At 44.0% G+C, this 22744-nt stretch overlaps 1 protein-coding gene across 2 annotated transcripts in view; it reads right to left on the reverse strand.

The window, feature by feature from the left end:
* The window catches only part of HLF (HLF transcription factor, PAR bZIP family member), a 35565-nt gene extending 13112 nt beyond the window's left edge, over window positions 1-22453 (reverse strand). For both annotated transcript variants that reach the window (XM_053960489.1, XM_053960487.1), the window contains exons 1-2: window positions 22150-22453; window positions 20674-21009 (exon numbers count right to left, since the gene is read on the reverse strand). In XM_053960489.1, coding sequence (XP_053816464.1) covers window positions 20674-21009; window positions 22150-22255 — 442 coding nt within the window. In that variant the 5' untranslated portion in view covers window positions 22256-22453. The remainder of the gene's footprint in view (window positions 1-20673; window positions 21010-22149) is intronic.
* Window positions 22454-22744: the final 291 nt, after the last annotated feature.

Below are 22744 nucleotides of genomic sequence, written 5' to 3' on the forward strand. Positions count from 1 at the left end.
TGGAGAAGAAGGGGAAGATTTCATTGAGTGATTAGGACTCAAAGCTGAGAAGGTGGTAAGGAGATGAGGAAGGTGAGGATGACAGACTGGCAGCCAAAGATGAGAGGGAGAGAGCCTGGAAGGGGAAGGCTGCTCCAGCAAAGGCTGTGATGAATGCATTCAGTAGAAGAGCACTGTCGAAGGGAACAGGGCAGGATCAGCCTGTGCTGATGGTACAAACCCAGACCCAGATTCCCAAGTGCCACAGATTCTCTTCAACAAACAAAACACTGGCAAACCTCCCTGTCCTCCTTCAGCTCCTTACAGCGAGGGTTAGTTGTCATCCTCTACTCAGTCCTACCAGCAGGACACTGTGGGGTGCTGTCAGATCCACTGCTACTCATTCCCAATGTGCCTGTTTTAAGAGTGGGACATGAGAAAGTCTAGGTTGTCTTTTCAATTTGTTTTTAAAATTAAGTGCAAGAGCTGTGTAAGAAGTACATGGTTGCAACAATCTTTCAAGTTTCACATACTGTCTTACCTGGATTCTCTCCTCCTTAAGGAGACACTTGTGTCACCCGTTTTGAATTTACCCAAATAAATCCATATAATATTTGCCATAAATTCTTCCAACCTCCTGTAGAGAAACAATTTCAGGAGTTCCCTCCAGCACTGACAACTATTGCATCTGTGTGCTTCAGAAACAGCTTCTTCCCCACGAGACTCCCATGAAAGAAGGGGCAATGTTTCTCTTTGCAGATGAAGAAGTACAGATATTTTAAATCAAATCATCATTCTCTCAGGTTAGCAAATGTTGCTTGTAGACATTGGCTGCATTTCGGATGGGATTCTCATGGGCTTCTGCAGCTGTGGGGCACAGGTGAGAGTCACCCAAGGTGTCACACTGGATTCCCCACAGAAAGGGAAGCAAACACATGGTGTGACACATCCACAAAATCAAATTAATTTTTATAATTCTGCTGAAACTTTCAGCAAAGTCCAGTCTCTTCAGACAAAATCCTTCGGTCCTTCCTACCAGATTTTCCCTTCCCCTCCCGCTGTTCCCTGCATCCTCTCACATCTGCAGCAAATGAGGTCAAGATCCAAGATCCTACAGACAACCACTTCCTTCCTGAAATGGCCCAGATTCAGCCCAGAGCTGGTCTGAGCTCTGCAGGCAAATGGGAGAAGCGGAAAGAAGAGGATATAATGTAATTAAAGCCTGCATTTCTAAGGGACAGGGTTTGCTATCCAAGGCTGCCCATGTGGCCTTCAGTTGTGTGCCTGCAGATCTTTGAGGGACTCACTTGCACGTCCTTCCTGTGGTTACCATGGAGTGCATGAAATACCCTTTGCCTGCTGGCCCAGCAACGTTCTGCCCTTCAAAACAATAAACAAACAAATAGGAGGCACCAGCAGGTAAAATCTTCCACTACATCTCCCGGACCTCAGATTCATCTCTTCTGTAAGATCCATACTCTGAAAGCCCTTCCTCGGATTTAGCCTGCGTAAAGGCAGCACTTAGGAGCTCAATGAGGCCTCATCTCTGAAAACAACCAGGAAATCCAATTTTCATTCCCTTCCAAACTATCCCTCCAAGATGCCTGATAATAGTTGCTCCTGCTCTCAACAATTCCCTTGCAGAATGGTTACATGGAGGAACAGAGGGTTTGATTCTGCTCCCAGGACACTAAACAGGGATTTAAAAATTCTTGAAAAGCATGAAATCCACAGCATTCCTAAATGCCTTTCTGATTTTTCTGTAGGATGCTGCCTTCTTTACAAAGATCAGCCAAGACGGAATTCAGTGGGGACAGGGCGTGAAGAAGAGCTGCAGGGAAGAATGTTCACATGGGTATTTAATTTTAATTCACACTTGGCTTAGAAGCATGTCTCAGTTCAAGATGCTTATGTTCTCTGGAGCTTCTTGACATCCTTTGGCATATTTTTGTTACCTGGCAATTCACATATAACAAGATTTCTCAAAAAGTACAGTAAATCTTTTCTTAAAGGGAAGAATCTAGAGAAGCATCAGAATTGTCAACCTGCTCTGAAGGAGACAAAACCATCCATTTTCCTTTCCTGGGACAATTATGTACCCAACTTTAATAAACCAGTAGATTTTAGACAGAGCCTCTGTTTTAGGTAACATATAGCATAGAGTCACAGAATCACAGAGGTTGGAAAAGGTCTCCAAAACCATTGAGTTAAACTTGTGCTCAATCCCCACCTTGTCACCAGTGAAGAGCATTGAGTGCCATGTCCACGCCTTCCTTGGACACCTCCAGGGACTGGGACTCCAAATGTCCCTGGGCAGCCCCTTCCAATGCTAAACCACCCTTTCAATGAAGAAATTCTTCTGGCATCCAGCAAGAACCTCCCCTGGTACAGCTTGAGGCTGTTTCCTCTTGCCTTGTCCCTTGTTCCCTGGGAGACCCTCACCTTGCCACAACCTCACCACCCATAAATGTGCCCTCATGAGGAATTCTGCTCAAAACAAAGACAACACTTGTCCCCAGGATGTATCTGTGCCACTGCCAATGTGCTTTTCAGTGCTCCACACCCAGTCAGTCCCTCTCCCATTGTTCTGTTTATTCGTCTATCTAGGACAGCACGCTCTCAGTAAACAGGTCTTGCAAAGAGCCCTCCTGTAATTCTGACAGCATATGCCACCCGTGACTCATGGATCTATTACCCAGTTCTGGTACCCAAGCCCTGCTTGCCTGGGTGTGTTACCAAACCATAGCCAAGGGAGATTTCAGCTAGCATGGAAAAGCCACGTGAAACAGGTACATTTCCTCTGCCTCCCCATCAGCAGCTAATGGGGAGCCCGAGAGACAGACAACAGATGCTATCAGCAGCACTGGAACACATCCCTGAAGGAAAAGAGGTCACTGGACAGAGTTACAGAACTTGAAAATCTCCTCTTCTCTTTTGAGCTGCTCTGTGCAAACAAATCTGAACTATCTGTTGCAGTCACTTTTTACTTTTTTTACATTTTACCTTTCACTAAAACAAAGCACACTTTTTATGTGACAATTTATTGAGGGTGATTTGTATAAAATAATCACGTTTTAAGAATTAGAGCTGCCAGAATGGGAACACACTGTTCCCATAATCTAAGTAAGGCTGAGTACATTTTATTTTCTCTCTGCCTTAAATTAGGATCCCCTAATATGTTTTGGGAAAAAAAATTCCAAACAAACAGCAAAACCCAAAAAATTATACTTGGGTTGTAACAGCCCAATAACTGCAGAGGTCTAACTTGCTTTTATATACTAGCTTTATTGCCAAGGAGCATACAAAGTGTATGTGGTTGTAGATTTTTCTCTATTGATGCATTTATCTCCATTTATAAACCATACAGATGCATCAGGCCTGGGTAGCCTGAAAAGGGGGGCCAGAGGAAGGAAGGGAACATGTAACCACTTAGGGAAAATTCCAGGAAAACAGGTTGTTGAACATGGATGCTACCCCTGTGTCAGCAACTACTTCTTTACAGCTGCTGCGTAAAACAGGTTTTGGTGGCATGTCAGACACAGGAAAATAGGTAACTTCAAAAAGCAAGCCTAATTAAAAGATATTACAGCACTGAACACTGGGCACTGATAAATTCACTTCTAAATGTGAGGGAGTCACTGAGCACCAGAAAATGGCAAGAAACTGCTTTGCTGAGGAGCCTCCAAACCTAAACTAATGCCTGCACAGACTTCTGTGCCTCATAACAGCACTCACATGGACCAGTCAGAGCAACATGCACCAAAACCTTCCCGTTAATCCTTTACAAACAGAGGCAGTGAAAAAGGTTGCTGATGGAATATCTCTCGAAGAAATCCTGGAATTCTAATACTTACATTCCTTCTTGTGACCTCCTCTGCAAACTGCCCACAGCCCTGAACTAACTGAACACACTACTATGCATGTTCTCAATGTGACAGGCATGCTGAACCTGTGAAGATTGTGGTCAAAAATTAAATTAAAATGCCCCAAGATACAGAAGTCAAAGCTCCCTTCATTTATTGCACAGTGCATTTACTGTGATGCCTTCAGGAGGCATGTCAGCAAAAGGGATCCAAATGAGATTGCCCTTTCTTCTAAACATTCTTCCCCCAATCCACAAGTAATACAGATTTTACTCTTGCTATCACACACAGCATGGCTCTCCACTGCCAATTAATGACAAAAAAAAAAAAACATTAATGTGTTAAGTCAATATATTTTTTAAATTTCAATATATTAAAAATAGCATATTTTAATGTAACCTTGACGCCAGCATGCACTGGCAAATCATTGATCAACTCTCTACATATAGGAGCTTTTAAACATGGGAGTTGGCATTTTAAAAATGCAGAGGTATGGAGAACCACTATTTTGAGCTCATTTGGGACAGAGGAAGTGCCCTTATCCCTGAGACCTTCTGTGTCTAAAACACTTAACAATTCATATTAAACACACCAGTGCTTCACAAGCTGAGTCCCAAGGAAGCAAATTGACTGCTTTGCTTCCTTTTTACACTGGTGGTTGTCCCATTCTCTGTAGAGACAGCACAGGCCTTACAGTATTCTGTTATCTGGGGCTTTTGGGAGGATTTGGGGGACAACAGGACAAGACAGGACAAAATCCTTCACGGTCTTTCCCTCCTATTTCCAGGTCACCTGGAGAATTCCCATAGTGTGCCCCTGCTCAGCACAGGATGGGGTCTGCAGGAGTTGGCCATGTGGAAAAAGGTGATTATTCTGTGTCCACATGGAAGGAGAAGCACTGGACAGCTGGAAAGCACTGCAGGCTGAGGGCAGCAGCAATTCATAGGCTTGAAAAATTATGTGGGCCTTACCTTTTACACTCCTGTTAACTCTGATTTTCATGAAGTAGGTGGTGTTGCTACAGCAACTGTCATATCACATCATTTCTGCTGTCTCTGTCACAAGGATCATCTTATTTTATCTTAAACTCACATATGCAGCTTTTCTTCATCTATTCTAAAGCCCTCTGCATTTTGGATATGAAAAAAATTATACAAAATAGAGCTGTGTCATATAAATGTGGGGTTTTTTTTTTAATGTAACAAAGCTTATGGAACATTTTTATTTGTTCTCCTTTTACAAATGCAGAAGGAATAAAAAAAATGGCACTGGCATATTTATGGTGCTCCAGATTTTCAGAAATAAATTAAGAGCTGGTCTCACAATGAAGATGTTTCATGCCACCTTTAATGTGTTCTCTCTACAGAAGCTAACCCTGTTCTCCTGTGCACCTCAGCAGAAGTAACTCGTCTATTCACAGGTGAAAACATTTTGCTTCCTCATGCCCAGGCTATTTATACACCTGCATTCCACAGAACTCACACCCAGCTCAGATGCTGCTGCCCACCCACAACACAACCCCAGCCCTCACCTGCTCGACCTGCAGCCTGGGAGAAGCACCTACCAAAGCAAAAATCCCAACCCACCCTTACCTGGTTCAGATGAGGGTGGTCACCCAGCTTTGCAGCTGCCTTGCTCAGTAACCCCAGAATTTGGCTCTACCTCTTTGGCCTCCATTTTGCTGCTGTCTTTGAGGTTCAATGCACAAGCAAAACTCAGTAAAATCCTGATGATGGAAAGGGTCTTTTCCATTTTTGTTATTAACATGCATTCCAATGTGTGCAGTCATAGATCTTCCTTTTAAAAATATAAAAAGCAATGTGGAACAGTAGTAAATATTCAGTTATACCCTTGGGCTAATCAGGAAACGAAAGAAAAGCCCTACCTATAGTCAAAGGTTATTTCACAGACCCCTCAGGCAGCACAGCTCAGACATCCAGATCAAACTCTGCCACAGCCTAAGCTGAAGAGTATTTAGATCTGCTTCTTCCTGAGCATTTCCAGCCACTTCCAAAATAATCAGTGCAGTCACCAAATTACACTTCAGTGCTCCAGACAGGTCCTGGGCAGATCAAAATTTCCCAGTGTGGATCCAACCTGTGGGCAAGGACTGTATCTAGTGCACCTGGTTAATGGCCACGTACAGAATTAACGTATCAAACAGCCTTCAGTTCCTTTGCTTTGCAAACTTCATTTCAGTGCCCCCGGTACTCGACAATTGTTCTTGAGCTGATTTCCCAGAGAAATGAGTTTTCTGCAGTCCTGCTGTGCATGTCTGTCCAGCCCCCTCCCAAAAGCTTGGGAAATTGTTGGCCAATTTCCAACAAATTTGGCAGCAAGGCATCCAAATGTGCTACCAACAAGCTTTGTGAAAACAATGTAAATGAAAGAAGCTCTTCCCTCCCTGGCTGCAGGAGCCTCGTTACACATCAGAGAATCCACAGAGGTTGTGCTGCTCATGGAGCCAATTCCTTGGGCAGGAGGTAGGACAGAAAAAAAGAAAAATATTCACTAAGTCACTGTTTGTTAATGGCAGTCAGGAAAGCCATTTCATCCTCTTGTTCTCTACTGGAATTGAGAATATCTCTTCACTTTATCCTACCCACTCATTTACTATTTTCAGTAATCAAGAGCAAAATTATTTGTTTCACAACTGCACTGTCACTTGACAATCCCTCTGAATTCCAAGCAGACACATCTGGTATTGATAGCCAGCAAGCAGCCATGCACATGGTCTGTCTCAAAAATCAATGCAGAAGACAGTCAGATGTGGACAATCCAGCTGTCTGCTATCATCTGAGCATTTATTTATTCTTATAATATGTACTGAAAACCAGAACTCTACTAGAAAGAGCTTTTTTATATTATCCCCAGCACTTATTAGGCAAGTAATTTAAGCCTTCCAACCAAGACACAGTAGGAGTGTTTGGGAATCAACAAATTTGTTCTGGCAGCGATGAAACATTCATTATTGGCTTTGAAGTAAGGAGAGGTTTGGTTGGAGGGGGGAATTTCTTTTATTTTCCTAATAGTATGTTAAAATGTGGACAAAATGCTGGTTGAGGTATGCTGGGTAGGACTCAGCTAAGAATCAGAATGCTGTAGATTTTTGCTGGAAGTTGTCGGTCCATCCCAGCTGAGGGATGCAGTCCTGGTGTGTTTGTAGTGTTTAAGAGATCCCCTCTGCCCCTCTCCCCCTGGACTCTCCCTGCTGCTATTGCCACGTTGCACACCCACAACTACTCAGGCTTGGAGAAGAACAGGTTAAACTTAGTGAAGAAAAAAACACAAGCAAGAGAAACACCTTTCCTCTTTCCGCTTAACTGGATAATTGGTGAGCAGGAACCTGCTTGATGAGTTTCAGCAGCTCCTCGAGATCAGCCAGGGCTGTTTCTGAGAGTGGCTCAAGCTGCCAACTGGATAAACAGCAACAGGGCACCCCTTGCTAAGGCTTATGATAAATAAAAATTTCCAAAAGGCAATGAAGCAGTTTGTATTCCAAAGATCCATCCAAACCCAGTAAGAGCAGGGAGCTGAAAAGGCAGAGTATTTTATAGATGGTATATACATAAAGCTGTCTTACAGCCAGAATAAATAGATGAGTTTAAAAGAAAAAAGAAGGACTAAATAATTTTTACTGCAGTTGAGTGAGTGCAACAATAAAATTCAAATTAATAAATTAACAGGTTCTGTCCTAAGAATTTAAGGGGCCAAGAAGATTCTAGTCCTGCTCTGTACAATCCTCTGGGCATATTACTTGATACCATTTATCTATGATGCAAAGATTTTATTGAAGTACTTAGTGATTTTGAGTCCAGCTGGCTGAAATAAAAGTACGCAAGGATTGATGTTCACATAGGATTATCTTGTCCTACCTGTATCAGATGTGTGTGCAAGCCACGTGAGTTAAAAAAACCAAAACCAAACAGAACCAAACCCTGGTAAAATCTTGTCATTTCAAACCAGTCCCAGCTGTACAATCACCAAAGCAGCCCCTACGGCAATCACTGTCCATATTATCATCTTCATTTCTATTTATTCACATCAGTGTTTCAATTAACACTACAACTGGCAAATAGGCATTTAGACATGCTGGGTTTTAAGATCAAGACCCAAAGGTCTCCCTTGCTGCAGCTCTGCCAGTTGACTCCAGATGAGAGCCTCACCACGGGGCTTCCTCCCAGGTTCCCTCCTCTCTGAGCATGCAAGAGAGACTAAGAGGAAGCAAAAATATATTTATATCCTAAACAACAACATACAGATTTGGGGAAATCTGTATCTATTTCAGCTTTTCCAATGTTGATCTGTTCAGTCACGGCTCAAAGCTTTTGATAAAGTAACCAAAACCCCACAATGCAAGGCTTAATACCATCCATCTAAACCAAACCAACCAAACCCCTCCACACACACTGGAGGAGCGGTGTCCCTTTGGAAGATGACAGGAACTGCCCCTCAAACACTGCTCCTTGCCCTCATGTTTTTACCCCTTCCCCAAGCATTGTGTCTTTTTGTACTGCTTTTTCATACAAGGGTGCCCTTGGAGATGTTGGGGTTTCAAACCCAGAGCCAACTTTCCAAAACACACTGCATTTTGAAAAGCCCATTTTTGTTTCACAGAGAAATAAAGGAGCTTGCATCATAAAGCCTTTATCCCCCCCAAACTCAAAGCTTCCCATACAGTTAAAAATCAAATCCAGCTTTATTTTCCTACATGACTCAGGCTGCATGCAAACAGCTTCTGAGGAAGGCAGCTTGAGGGGGAGAATAGAACTGAAGGAAGAAATCCAGAGAAAAGAAACTCTTCTAACAGCACACTCCTATTTTCCCAGGATATTTGTGAATATTTTCATTTTAAAGCTAGAGGAAAGCCACCCCCTTCCACCCCAAAAGAAGTTTTAAATATTATAAAGACACACAAGGACACACTTTATTATTTTAACAATTACTGCTATTTTCAGGGCTCCAGCACAGTTACTTCCTTCCATAATTGGACTTCAATCAAACCCTAGTGAAGCTTTTGATCTTGGAAAGAGTAACAACACAGCTCTGTTATCAGCACAGAGGGGGAAAAGAGTAGGACATCCAGCATTTTTCAATAAAAGAAAGTTAATTGCTTTGACTTATAGTTATCAAAGGTCACAGCTACAAATTCTGAGTGCACACACATAACAGTGCACACTGAGAAATCTCATACAGACTGGACGAAGTGTTGGGATTATACTATCTGTGTGCATTAAAAATAAAAAAAAGAAAAGAAAGAAGAAAAAAGCAGCAAAACAATGCTAGATTACTATCCAAATATACCCCAGTGGATGTCCTGCCAAAGAGCAAATATGTGGCTGTAAGCTCCAAACTGAAATAAAAGCTTGGCCAGCAGCCCAGAGCTTCACTGTATTTTGCTCAGCCAGCCATAATCTGGCAGAACAGTGAACACATTTGCAGCCACGTGATGGAGAAGCCCGTCGGGCCAAGCTGATTTCCTTGTGTTGGTTAAATGTGATCTTCAGACTGTACACACCAGCAGCTTGGGGAAACGTGAGAAAGTGGAAAACAACCAGCCACGGGCTGAAGGGCAGCAGAAAAGATTACTTGAGGAGTTTGCTCAAAGGTTTGGGCTGCCATTGGTGGATTTTAATGAGGTGTTAACTGGGCTCCCAGGGCTGAGCACCCGGCACTCAGCTGCATCTCCACTGGAGTTACACACCACCAGCTCCTGCAAGGATTCAGATCCTCAGAGAACCCGGTTTGGAAAAGGCACTGGAAATTCATTGTTGGGATAGGATTGAGAGCTACCCATCAGTGTTTCAAAAATGCAAAATGCTGAGTGGTTTTGAAGTCCACACTGAGGAGACTCAGAGGCGCTCAGGTCTGCCAGGATGTTGCCCAGAATGGATGGTGCACATCCCCCAGGGTTCAGTCTGCACAGACACCCCTTGAACAGCCACTCCCAAACACAGAGAAACACGCATGAAGTGAGACAGAACTTGGCCAAAGGATTCAACCTGAAAAACAGGGAGGTAACAGCTGTCCCCATGATCAGGTACTATATTTTGATAGTAGAGATAATAATGTTTTTAAATAAATTACTTAGGGACAGACAAACAGCATCCCTGGCCAGTGTCAGAGCTGCACATAATCCCTGAGAGCAGATTACATGTGGATGCAGAAAGAAAAGCCCCCAAACACAAGACTTCAGAAGCACATCCCTGCTGCAGATAAGAGCAACTTGGCTAAAGCAGTCACCAGAGTAGGTAAGAAAAGTGAGATTTGTTTACTTTCTAACAGAAATAAATTGATAAACCAGACACGTGCAGCACCTGGTGAAATCAGAGACACACACGAGTTGACAATTACTCTTCCAGCTCTTTCCTTCTCCTTGGCTAATGACTCCTTTTCACGTGTTCAAAACAGCTTCCAGACAGAGACTACCACAATTTTCAACAATGACATCAACCGTGTTGCACTGAGAAAATTGAGCAGATAAGAGACTCTGGAAAAGTGCTTCTTAAACCTGGTGATAAGTATGGTCCAACTGAAAGATCAGCCCTTCTTGAGGGCAGCCACGTGATTATGCATGGATCAACATCAGGCCTTGCAGCCTGGACAATCCATGCCCTGATTTTTTAAGTGCCAAGGCACCCACAGGCAAGGTTTCAAGCAAATACCCAAACCACAGCTGTCCCACATGTGTTACTGAAGGCTTGTGGTTTAGCCTCCTCAGAAGGCAGATATGCAGGTTAACTTTAAATATGATGCACTCTTCCCTAATTCTCTCATGTAAGTATAGAGTTGAGTGATGCAGGTGCTCACAAGGTCAGCTTCCTGCTCTGTTTTATTCAACTGGTGTTGCTCTCAGAAAATGCTCTATCACTCCAGAAACAATTCAAAGAATGTTCTACCACTCTAGAAACACCTTCACCTGGTGAGCAAGCCCTGTGGCTTTTTGACTTTGTGAGTTAGCAGAGTAACACACATTAACAACACATGGCTGAGGAGCATGACACAATCTAGATATGTGATTTATTAACCTGATCTGTTATTTACACTCTTCTCTTCCAAGAGAATCAATCTTCACTACAGGCACAGACATAACTCCTCAGTTTTCAGTGTACAGCTCTTGATACAGAGGGCAGACCCCTAGCTGGTGACAAAGGCCATGCTATGGTCAGTCCCTTGTGACTGATCTGCTTGGGTGGCTCAAGTCCCCGGAAAAGTCTGGAAAACCAGAGTAGGAATTAAACAACAGTGCCCCAAGGTATATGTAGTTTCACTTCCCAAAGTCTTCAACGCTCTTTATTAATCAGAGCAGTGATCACCCAGCTGGACAGGGTTGTGATTCTTCTTTAGTACTCCACCCTCACCCAGCAATAAGCAGAGAGAATTGGGCTGTCTCACAGGGCAAGCCCAGTGTATAAAAAGGATACACCAAATCAAATTATCTCAGGATGAATGCAGCACCAAAAACAAAACAAAAACAAAAAACCAAAACCATTGAGCAAACATATACTACTGTGAAAATTTTACTTTGACATTGATATGCTGCTGTGGTATACTTCAAACAACAGTGAGCTCAGCACTTGCAGTTATTTCAGATCTGTATCTGCCTTTTCACTCTTTGAAAAAAAAAGGCAGACAAAAAAAATTGCAGCATTTCCCAATAAACTTTCTCCAATTTAATCCTGAGGAAGCAGAAAGAAACTCTTAAGTGTATTTTCAAACAGTTTTTTTCTTTTTTAGAGACCTTTACTATTGTATATGCCACAGCCAGACCAAACAAATTCTTAGACCTCAGGTGTTACCTTACCAGAAACAGTACTAAAATGTCTTCATGCTGTGCTGGAAACAGAATGCAGGGACACAGAGAGGTTCTCTCAGGTTTGTAAATGCCCTGCCAAGGATGTGTTGGGGGAGAGAGAGCAGGGAAGTCCACCCAGCAGTGCTGCATTACACTGAGAGCGGCTTGTGTCACTACAGCTCTATCCCGACACACCCATATTTTACAGCACAAAATGTACTGTACAATTCACAATGCCAAGAAACTCAACATATCTAATCTGGCAGAAAAACAAAGTCATATCAGGTTAATCCAATTCTTAAATTGCACAACTTTGAAAAGCCAATAGCAAAACAAATCTTCCTCCTCACTTGTGCTCCCGCAGCCCTCCTCCCAGTGCACATACCCTGCCACAACCTATTTTTCCTCTTTGATCCCTCAACATTTTTAGCCCACTCTCACTCTCCTCTGCTCCTCTCTGACTCCTGACCTTGCTGCAGCCCAGACCCCGGTGGCAGGGTGGGAATTTCCCAGATTAGAGCCAGCCAGCTCTGTGTCCAATGCGGGATGAGCGGCAGGATGCACACACAAGGTCACTTGGGTGCCCACCCACACGTGACACTGCAATAATTGTGATAAGAGCCATCAAATCTGAACTTAGATCACTGCAAGGCAGTTTCAAATGAGGCAGCAGAGCTGGGGTGATTCTGCTGCACAAAAGGAAAAGGATACAGCAAGGATGCATAAAGTTGAGAAATTCTTTCAGTAAAATAACTGTGCTTGGCTTCAGAGAGGATCAAGACCATTCCATTGCGTAGGATCAGAACTTTCAAGATCTTGCTTACAAACCTTACAGCTCGTTCTCTTTATAAATGCAACCCCAGAGTCTCATCTCATCACAGAACCTGAGAAGCTGAGGAGTTCCAAGGAAGAAGAAGAATGGCAGAAAAAGTTTGACTCCCCTCCCTCCAACACACACTAAACCAATTAAATTTGGTTTCTTGCAGATTCTTTTCTCAAAGTGAATTGACATCTCATGGTGTCTAAAAGGGTGTCAGCTTTTCTAGAAGCATTTCACACAGATCAGGCATTTTAAAGGTCTTATTTACCTTTTCTGATGTAGAAAATGCACATTTGCATTACTCTTCCTGCTCAGCAACACATTCCCATCCTATATCCACTCATACATCCACTCATGTATTTTCATGAAATTTTAGGACTGGAATCAATTCTTCAAAAATCACAACTTTCTCGATACATTCGGTTAGAATCTGCCACCAATATAATCAAAAGCCAGCAAGCAGGAACAGATAAGAGGCCATACACTCCTAGCATGACCAGTTTTGGTTTGTTTTCATAGAAAAACTGCAACAAAAAAATACCCCAATGCTCATCTCTCACAGCAAGCAAATGCTGCAGGAGTTACGTACCTAGAAGGGCCAGTGCCCCACCAAAGGGCCACAGCTGCAGGAACTGCAGATGTCACCAACATCCATATTTCCACTGTGCAGCACAAAGAGAGGCAGCAGTTGAGGGCCGATTGCTGCAGGGCCCTTCAAATTCAGTTTCACCCTCTCTGTTGTGATGAGGAAGAGGATTTGGGTTTGAGTGTTTAGTTCCTACTTAATAAGCATTACTAAGGCAAGAACACAGCTGGTTTTTTTAAACAGATTTCTTGGTGGAATAAGACAAATTTCCAAATGTTGCAATGGTGAGTCGGTAAAAATGACAGAATTGTTTTAAGTCATCTCTGCTTCAGCACAAGCCTTGATCCTGTGCTTTATGGTCTGCAGCCTTGCGCAATGTGCTCTTCTACAAATCTTGGTGCTGTGATTTCAATAATCTTGCTGTCCTAAAAATATTGATTGCTCCATTAAATGCATTTCTGCAGTATTTTGTGCTTTTAAGTTTCACATTACTGTTCCTCCATTTTTTCCAAATGCAATTCAGTTTCCTTCCTGCCCACATTTAATTTCTGTTGAAGTGCTTTCACCTGTGCCATGAGTGCTGCATGACCAGCTCATCTCAAAGACACCAGTGGCCACATAGACATTAAGCAAGCAGGAAGGCCTTGCAAGTGTTTTTTAAGATCCAATCACTGCCACACAAATTAATTGATCTTGCTGTGCGCAGAGAACCCTGTTCATTTGTTTATAAAATTCAGGAGAACCAACCAGTTCTGTAATGAATTACTTAAACTTTGACCTATTGTCCATAGCCATGTTCCAGAACAAAGAATTTACAGCAAGCTGAGCACCCTAAGGCTAATTGGAAAAGAATGCTTTTTTTTTTAAACCATTCTCAACAAATCTTTGCCAAACTCTGTATTTTTGCCTCTCTGCTTTACAACTACATATTTAAGGATGACATTTTTTACAGGTGAGTTATTGCACCAGTCCACTGTAGCTTCTGCTTGTAGCAAACACATACTAATGCACCCATCTGCAGGTTCCTGCTTTGAGTAGTAATCTACATTTGTGTTCCAGTTAAAAAGGAGCTGGGTTTTCTAGAACCCTAATGCAATTTGGATTTTTTTATTTTCTCCTACAACAGCCATACACCAAAACAAAGAGCTCCAAGATGCTCAGTGCCTGTTTGCATTACATTGCAAGTAATATGAACAAGAGAATAATGCCAGTGGGATGAAGAGCTAGAGCTGTTTCTCTTCAAGTTGAGCAGAGAACCCTGAAGCAAGAGCTTGCCACATCAGAAGAGCTAAGCAATGGTGTTGGAGGGGCACAACAAAAATCTGGCCCAAATTTAGCCCTGGCAAAACTTAGCTGAGAGAATGGGATGGGGAAGCAGAACTGTACCACAGCTTCAAGTGTGTCAGAAATGTGAGAGGCTGGACAGTATTTTGCATTTGTCTAAAACTTGATGGATAGCACCTCAGTCATGCAAAGCTGAAGTGCTGTGAAGAGAACCAGAAGAAAAAAAAAAAAAAAAAAAAAAAAAGAAATGTTGCAACACATGCTGCCTTACCCACCTGTGTTAGCTCTCCACACTGCAGCTTTCAAGGTCTCAGGACCAAATTCAGCTTTGTGATAAACAGAGAGCTTCTTTATCATTTGTTCATTAAAAAAAAAAAAATATACAAGCTACAAAAAAAAGTTTGCCATAAATTCATCTGACACAGTTGTGTATTTTACACTAATTTTTATACCACGTGATTATGTGCAACTTAGTCCATTAGGTGGAATAGATTTGAGGTTTAAGTAAATGTTTTTTTACAGAGCTTTCATTATCTACTTAAGATCAACCCACAGTTTTTCTTGAAAATAACTTAGCTGAAATATTTTTTTCTGATCGCCAGTCTTCTGTGAAATTCAGACAAAATATTGAAAATATATTTTATTTGTCAGGAAAGGAAGACTAAACAAAAGCACAAAAAAAAAAAAAAAAGAAACCTATGATCAAGTTTAGTGTGATATAAATACTAAACAGCTCCACAGCGTACTGCCAGGCAACCAAACAATTTCATAATGCACTAAAGTCCTTTTTACTGATGGTGACTAAGTCCTTTCATCCTGTGAAAACTCCACTGGCCACTGAGAGCTGTTGCCCCCCCTTAAAAAAAATTCCAGGAAGATGAATGACAAGAGAGTGAATGGTGACATTTTGCTGCTCCACCTGGGAGGTGACGGAGAGCAGTCAACAAGCTGCCTACCTACTGAGCAATAGAGAAATCAGGGGGACCACATGAGGAGCAAAGTACTTATTGCTGAGATTAATTGGCAGAACCTGGCCACTGCAGCTTCCACAATTGCCAATTTGCTGTCATAAAAATATGTAGAGATTGAACAATTTAATGTGTTTCCTAGTAGCTTCATCTAATCAGATAATAGCGGTGTCTTTGTATACATCTCCTGATGAGGTCTTCTCTCTTGACTATAATATATTGTTTCATGAAAGACTTCAGGGTGCACTCGCTCCTCAAAAAAATCAAATCACTGCACTGAGAACCAATCACTCTGTAATGCACTTTGAGATGGGAAGCAAAGCCCTGAAAAATACATTGTACTTTTCTAAGTAATTGTAACAAGCTTGACACTCAAGATATCCTTGAAATATATTTAAGGGGACAAAAAAACCCTTCCAAATCCTAGGTCTTCCCTGTGTTCTCTTCCTAAGTCTGGATAGCCCTTCCTTGCACAAAGGAGCTCTCCCTGTACAGCCTAACACCCAAGATTATTTCATGCTGTTTACTATTTCAACTCCGAACTAACTTCAAGTTCTTTCATGCAGTCAAGCAATTATTTAACCAATAATCAACGTTTAACTGTGAATATTAAAATTAGCTCTCTTGAAGGAGACACAGCGTTCTTGCTTCCAGCACTAATAAGCCTGTGCGTTCAGCACTTCCCCCCCCCCCCCCCCCGTTATCATGTGACAGGCTATTTTTAATATTTGCCTGAATATATTTTGCATCTTTCTTTGATCCAGAGAGCAGTTTCGCGAGGCTTGCCCGCGGATTGCACTTCCTTGGCAGTGGCAGCAGCGGTGCAGGGCGCAGCTTTTGCACCTGGGTGCAGCTCGGGCCCGCGCTGGCGGCGGCAGGAGCGGAGCCGGGCTGAGCCGCGCTGAGCCGGGCCGCACAGGGCAGGCACACGTGCCTGGAGCACACGGTCCTGCAGGCGGCCCGAGCCTCACGTGAGGCTCAATGTGCACAGCAGCTCCCGGTACCAGCCCGGCCGCGGGGAGCTGGTCGTTCCCATCCTCACGTGGGAGGCCAAAGGTCGGGAGATTCCCGCGGACAGCCCTTGGCCTCTGGGAGAGAAGGGGCTCCTGCAACACCCGGGGACGGCTCGTAAACAATGATTAAAGCTTAGGAGAGGATTCCACGCGCAAGCTGGCAGCTGGCAATGCTGCCCTTCGCTCTGCCGAGCTGTGCTGGAGGAGGAGATCACGTTAAGAAACGCAGGGGAAGGAAGGCTGCAATAGAGGGAGTGCTGCACACACACCCTTTGGGGCTGCCCCGGCACCACCTCACCCCGCAGTGAGCTGCATGGAGCAAGAACAAGCCTCTCCCAGCTGGCTGCAGTGCCTAGCGCAAACACGAGCTCCGAAAAGCACTGAAACGCACCCAGCGGTGCCTGCTGTCAGTCACTGCAGCTCAGTGCCTGCGCGAGAAGCCAGAGGTAATGGATACTGTGCTCTAGACAGAATATCTGGACTGAGCAATAAACCACAGCGTTTCATAAAAATCTTTTTGGGGAGGGAGGTGTAAGTGCACTTCACATGGAAGCAATTCTCAGCTTTTTGATTAATGTGCCTCTAATTTTACTTTTACGTGAAGACTTGCAGATATTGCACATAGGTATATGTCTGCAGTGGATTACAAAGCTTGTTTTTCTTTTTTTTTTTTCTTTCCTTAAATAATCTTTGATAAGTAGTCTAAGGTACCCAGCCATGCAGGCAACACAGACAGAAAACAACCATCAGAGAACACAAAGAAAGAGGGAGCTCTCTCAGAGCCCTCAACAGCCCTGTTCTCCTTTGGAGCAAGGCAGAAACAACTCCTGGTTATCACTGTGCCAGCAGCATCCTTGTGACACAGCTCCACATCCAAGGCTTTTTGGTGACAAACAGAAAACTCATATCTAAACCACAAAATCCCAAAACCTTCTAGTTAGTATTCTCCACCAGATCTAGCTGATGCTTCTCTAATTCACACCTTTCAAACCCTTTACAGTACCTGCCCCAACCACCTCCATCAGGGCTACATGGGGGAAAGAGCCAGGTGAAAAGCAACAACCAACTAGCTATCTGCAAAATATACACCCTCCCTTTACATACCAACAGTTGAAAATTACTCCAAATTTCCTTAAGGACTCTGCATTTAAATGGCGATTTACGAAAGACTATATGAAGTGTGCAACATGAAGAACCACAAAGTGTGTTTGCTTTTCAAAGTAATGGGTTACTTTGAAAGCTTCATAAAAATCTGAAAGCCTTTTTTGGAGGAGACCACAGATTTCAACCAACCTATCAGCATGCAATACCAAGACAAAACAGAAGTTTTAAATGCATCTACACACGACAATGAATGCTGGTCTGCGATGCTAAAAATAAATCAATATACTATTTTTTATTAACAAAATCAGCACTGTGGAAGATAAATACATGGTTTCACTTTTCAAAGTCCCCCGTGTCCCTCATCAAAACAAAGCCAGAAATTTCTGTACCTACATTCCCTGAACAGAAATGTATGGGAAGTGCTCACTTTCTTCTTTGCAGATGATAAACTGGTGAGCCTAAACATCTTTCCATTGACCAGACAATCGCAGCTGGAAATACAGAATTCTTTTTGTTGCCGTTACATTTTTTAGCAGGGAGAAAGAAAATCAGTGAGGATTTTGGTAATGTCATGTCCACAGTCAGGGTCAGCACAGCTTTGCTGGGCCTGATGACACTCAGGGAATGCCAGTGCAGATCTCCTGATCTCTTCCAGACACGGCACAAAACACATTTGGGCAACACCACTCACTCCTACAGACAGATGAGGCTTGTGCTGGAACACATGCACAAAATTAAATCTCCTCATGCTGCTCTCCCATGGACCATCCCTGGCCTGGGCGCGTCACAGAGTCACAGCCGGGGCTCCACGTGCGGGGAATGTCCCCCCCGAGAGGGCACAGCCAGGCTGGCAGCTGTGACCACCTGCACGTGAGCCCCGGTGCCAGAACCCAGAGCCGTTTAAAGAGGGACAGGAGCAGCACAGGACTGGACCCCTCCTCTAGCCACACACGCTCAAACAGGCTCCCATGGCAAAGCAGAATTCAGAAAACACACCAGTGAAGTATTTTTAGAATTACTATCACCTAAAACATACAGTTTTCCTGGAAGTAGTAGGATCACATGGAATTAATCTGTATTGAAATTGTATACTTCCTATGACTTATTCTTTGCTTTATTACAGTAACATAAATCACAACACAATGCATACTGGAATGATAGCTCACACCAGCTAAAAACCTTTCTTTATGTGACAATAGAAAAAACCTATTTTAAATGTTTTAAGATATATTAAGCAACAGGCTCCATTACAATGATTTTAACATTTACCTCCCTATTTCAAAGCAGCACATTTGCCTTGGCCCTTTTATGATAAATCTTAAATGCTCATTTTTACTTTTACTAAATTAAAAAAAAAAATATGCTCCTATATTCTCAAACTTGCTCAAATGCTAAAGTGTGAAATGGTCTTCTCTTCAGTACTGATTGTCAAAAAAGGGTTTTCACATGACAGCATATAAAAATTTCAACAACCTGATGATAAACCAGACTACTGTTAATGGAGCTACATTTCGTATCTGTAATGAGGGTCAAGAAAATATTATTTAAGAAGTGAAATGAGCTCCCTTTAAAAAAAAAAAAAAACCAAACCACAACATTTAACAAAAAAAAAAATCTATTCTTATTAAGGCAAGATGGTGTTGGAAAAAATACCGGCAAATTTAGATGTTTTATCCTACCCCAAGAGACAATGTCCTTTACAACGGTAAAAAAGTGCACTGTGAGGTAAGTTTGTAACCCTGAGCTGCAAAGGGCTCAGGAAAAACTGAAAAAAAATCAATGAGTTGAAAAGTCACACAGCTTATTACAAATAAATTCTGACAGATGATCATTAAAAGCTTGGCTCACTACCGGGCTCCTCTGAAAAAAAGAGAGAATGGGGACAGATTATCTGCTTTTAATTTTGTGTGTGCACAAGTGACAGAAAACGGTGTACCATATATGCACTATTTTTAAAGCTGTCTCAGAAAAAGCAACAGGTTTCATGTTCTGCTTTTGCCTACTCCAAATATATTTTAACTTTGGACACCCTTATAAGTTATTAGTTAACCATGAAAAGCCTTGAAAGTGAAACACAAAGCAAAGTCAAATCCACACAAAGTAAAAGTTAGTAAATGAAATCCATGACTAAACACACAGTTCTGATGAGGGGCCAAGGAGTATGTTGACAGGTTTGGGGAGCTTTGGGGGATATTTCATTTCTTTTTAATGAGACAGGAACATTGCAGACTTGTAAGACATTTCTATTTCATCCTGCTCCACAACCTTTGCCTCTCTATTTATTTATTTTGCCTCCTTATCAAGATGATTCTGACAATGACTTCGCACACTGAACATGGCAAACGATCAAGCAGAAAGGAGAGGAGTGGTTTCCTGCTGCCAAGAGCACACTTTGCTCTAGCACACCTCATGTGAGCAGAAGAGCACAATAAATAAGTCACTTTCTGTACTTTTTTTTTTTTTTAAGGAAAAAGGCAAAGTTCCATGTTTCCCAAACTTCAATATTGACACTCTTCCACTGCCCATGATCTCAGCCATGCTGGTGTCAAGCCAGAGAAGTTACTCTGGATTTGAACTAGTGTCTCTAAAGGGGTGATCTCAAGTGCTAATAAAATAATAAAAGACTTCCACTGACATCAGACGGGCTGGAATTGTGCATTACAACCAGGCCTTGGACTCCACGGTGTTTTCTTAAGCGTAAGGTGACTACAGATGCAAGTTATGAACTCAGGTCAGAGTTACACTCATTTTATGCCAATTTAAGCAAGATTATAATGTTGTTCCAAAACTCAGTTCCTGTGGCAAATTTTACTTTGCTCAGTAGAGAGTAAGATTATGGCCAAAATTTCAAGTAAGAAGCATTAACCTTTAACTACAGAATTACTGCCCACTCCTGTGTTCCCACATCAAATATTGGCTGAAGAAATACTCTCTCTCACAGTCCTTTTCCCTGTTCTTTTAACACTGTGGCATCTATGCCATTCTGTCTGTGGCCTTTTTACTTGTTAACAGCTAAGACACAACTAAGATAGCCAAGTTTCCATGGAATTCCCAGAGCTTTCCTTCAATAATTTAAACAAAAATCCTGGTGGAGCAGCTTAGTGATAACTGGAGCTATTGTTTTTATTTGCTGGAGTGTGAGTGACAGGAATCCTCTGGGGTCTAAGCTGCCTGTCAGCTGCACAGGGAGAAGCAGTGATTTACAGTGGGGAGCAGGAGTTCATGCCAAATTCCACAGGAAAGTTCTAAGGGCTGATTTACCTGGTCTGACTGGGCTCTGCATGCAGTTCTGCGATACCATGCCGGGATGGACTGAAGTAGAAGCCCTGCTGCTGAGGTCCATGACAGAAGGTGATGCTGAGGTAGCTTGCTGGAGACCTGACTGGTGTGGGCTAGGCTCATGCTGGTTTGGGCTGGGTGGAATGCCATTTTCTGAGAGGAATTCTTCCAGGTCCATGTATTCCAACTGGAAAGTGTCTCCATCATATGGCAGTGTCTTGTCCCATAATGTTGGACCCAAGAAAGCTGACTGAGGGACTGTGGTACCAGTGCTGTCATCATCTAACTTCTTCTCTTTGTCTTTTTCTTTACCGAATGCTTAAACAAAAACACATAACAAACATGTAAGAATTCAGTAATTAAAACATTAACTACTACTACTTCCATTATTTCTGCTGTACTCTCAGGTGTAAGAAAGGAATGTTCCCTTCAAAAACAAATAATTCCTTTGATTCACTCTACTTGGAAGAGAATTGAGGGGTCAGCATCAAAAAGTACTCAACATACTTTAAAGTGAACATTTAAGTATTCCAGTAAACTGGAAGCTATTGATATACTCTGTTAAAAAGGAACAGTCTTAGCCTAAAATCCCTGGGATCCTGTCATTCTTCTAAACTAACGTCCCAATCTTGCTAGTCCTGGCACAAGCAAAATAGTCCTCAAATTCTGCACTTCTAAATGTTACTAACATACAGTGGCAAAGGCTGACAGAACACAGTTTTGATGTGCAGAAGAGACAACAAAATATTCAGAGACAGAAGCAAAAAAAAAAAAAAAAAAAAAAAAAAAGCTAGCTTAACTGAGGCTTCCTCATTTCTACAGCCCCCAGTGATTTCAATGCACATTTTGTAAGGGAAACGCCTGATTTCTCTGCAAGATCTGCAAGAATCTGAACTCCTAAAGCTTCCTGTCAGCCACCAAGCCTTCACAGCATTTTATTTTTAAGCTCATACAACAGCCCCAGTGAAATCCTGCGAGTCGCTTGGCAGTGGAACTCGGAAAGACGAGGAGACAGGAACCTGAGACCTTCCCTCGCTTTCTGCTTTTCGTGCACGCTCGATCCGCTCGCCATACGCGGTGCGGGTATTCCCGAGCTGCCCCCGCTTCCCGGGGAAGCCGTAACTTTCTCCCGGTGAAACGGGGGACGCGGGACCGGGAGCGGTTTGTTGTGGGGCCTCGGATGGGGATCCCGGCCCCCTTTACCCGAGGCACCGAGCGCCCTTGGCGTTCATCCACCGGGACCAGCGACAGGAGCACCGAGCGCGTCCCGTTAGATCGAGCCGGGGCGGCCGCCACTCCCGCAGAGCGCCCTGAGGGAGCCGTCCGGCGGCTCCATCGCCGAGTGAGCACTCGGGGCGGGAGGGGCGCAGAAGGAAGGGAAAAAGGGAAAGCCATGCTGCGGCCCCCGAGTGACAGCGGGAGCGGGGCGTACTGCGAGGGGTCCCGGAGAAGCCTCACCGTCTTCGTGAGCGAGCGGCAGCTTGAGCGGGTTTTCCAGCAGGGACTTCAGCACGCCATAGGTGGGCGGCAGGAACGGGGGGTTCAGCGGGAGCGGCCGCGACATGGTCGGTGGGGACTGCCCGCGGCGGCGGGGAGGGGGCAGCTGCGCGGCGAGCGGTTCCTTCCCCCTTGCTGTAGCCGCTGTCGCGGCGCGGGTGAGCCGGGCGTGGGGCCGGGCCGAACGCCGGTGGCGAGGGGCGCTGGGGCCGCGGGACAGGGCGCGGACCGGGCGCGGGTCAGGCCCCTCCGCCGCGCAGCTGCTCCGCCGCCGCCGCCGCCGCCGCTCCCACCGCCCGCTCTGCGCTGCTCTGCGCCCGCCCGCTCCGCGCCCACGTGCAGCCGCCGCTGCCGCTGACGTCACGCTCGATAGCGGCCCGGCCATTGGTGCGCGGTCCACGCCCCTCCCCTTTACCGGCCACGCCCCCCGCGCGCCCCGCCCCGGCACGCGCGCGGCCGCTACCGGGAGGGGGGGCACCCCGGGACACCCGCCCCAACCCCCCCCTCGCGGGGCCGCAGCGCCTCCCCGGTAACCGGGAGGAATGTGTTAATGAGA

The sequence above is a fragment of the Vidua chalybeata genome, chromosome 19 (assembly GCF_026979565.1).
Source record: "Vidua chalybeata isolate OUT-0048 chromosome 19, bVidCha1 merged haplotype, whole genome shotgun sequence".
Taxonomy (NCBI): Eukaryota; Metazoa; Chordata; class Aves; order Passeriformes; family Viduidae; genus Vidua; species Vidua chalybeata.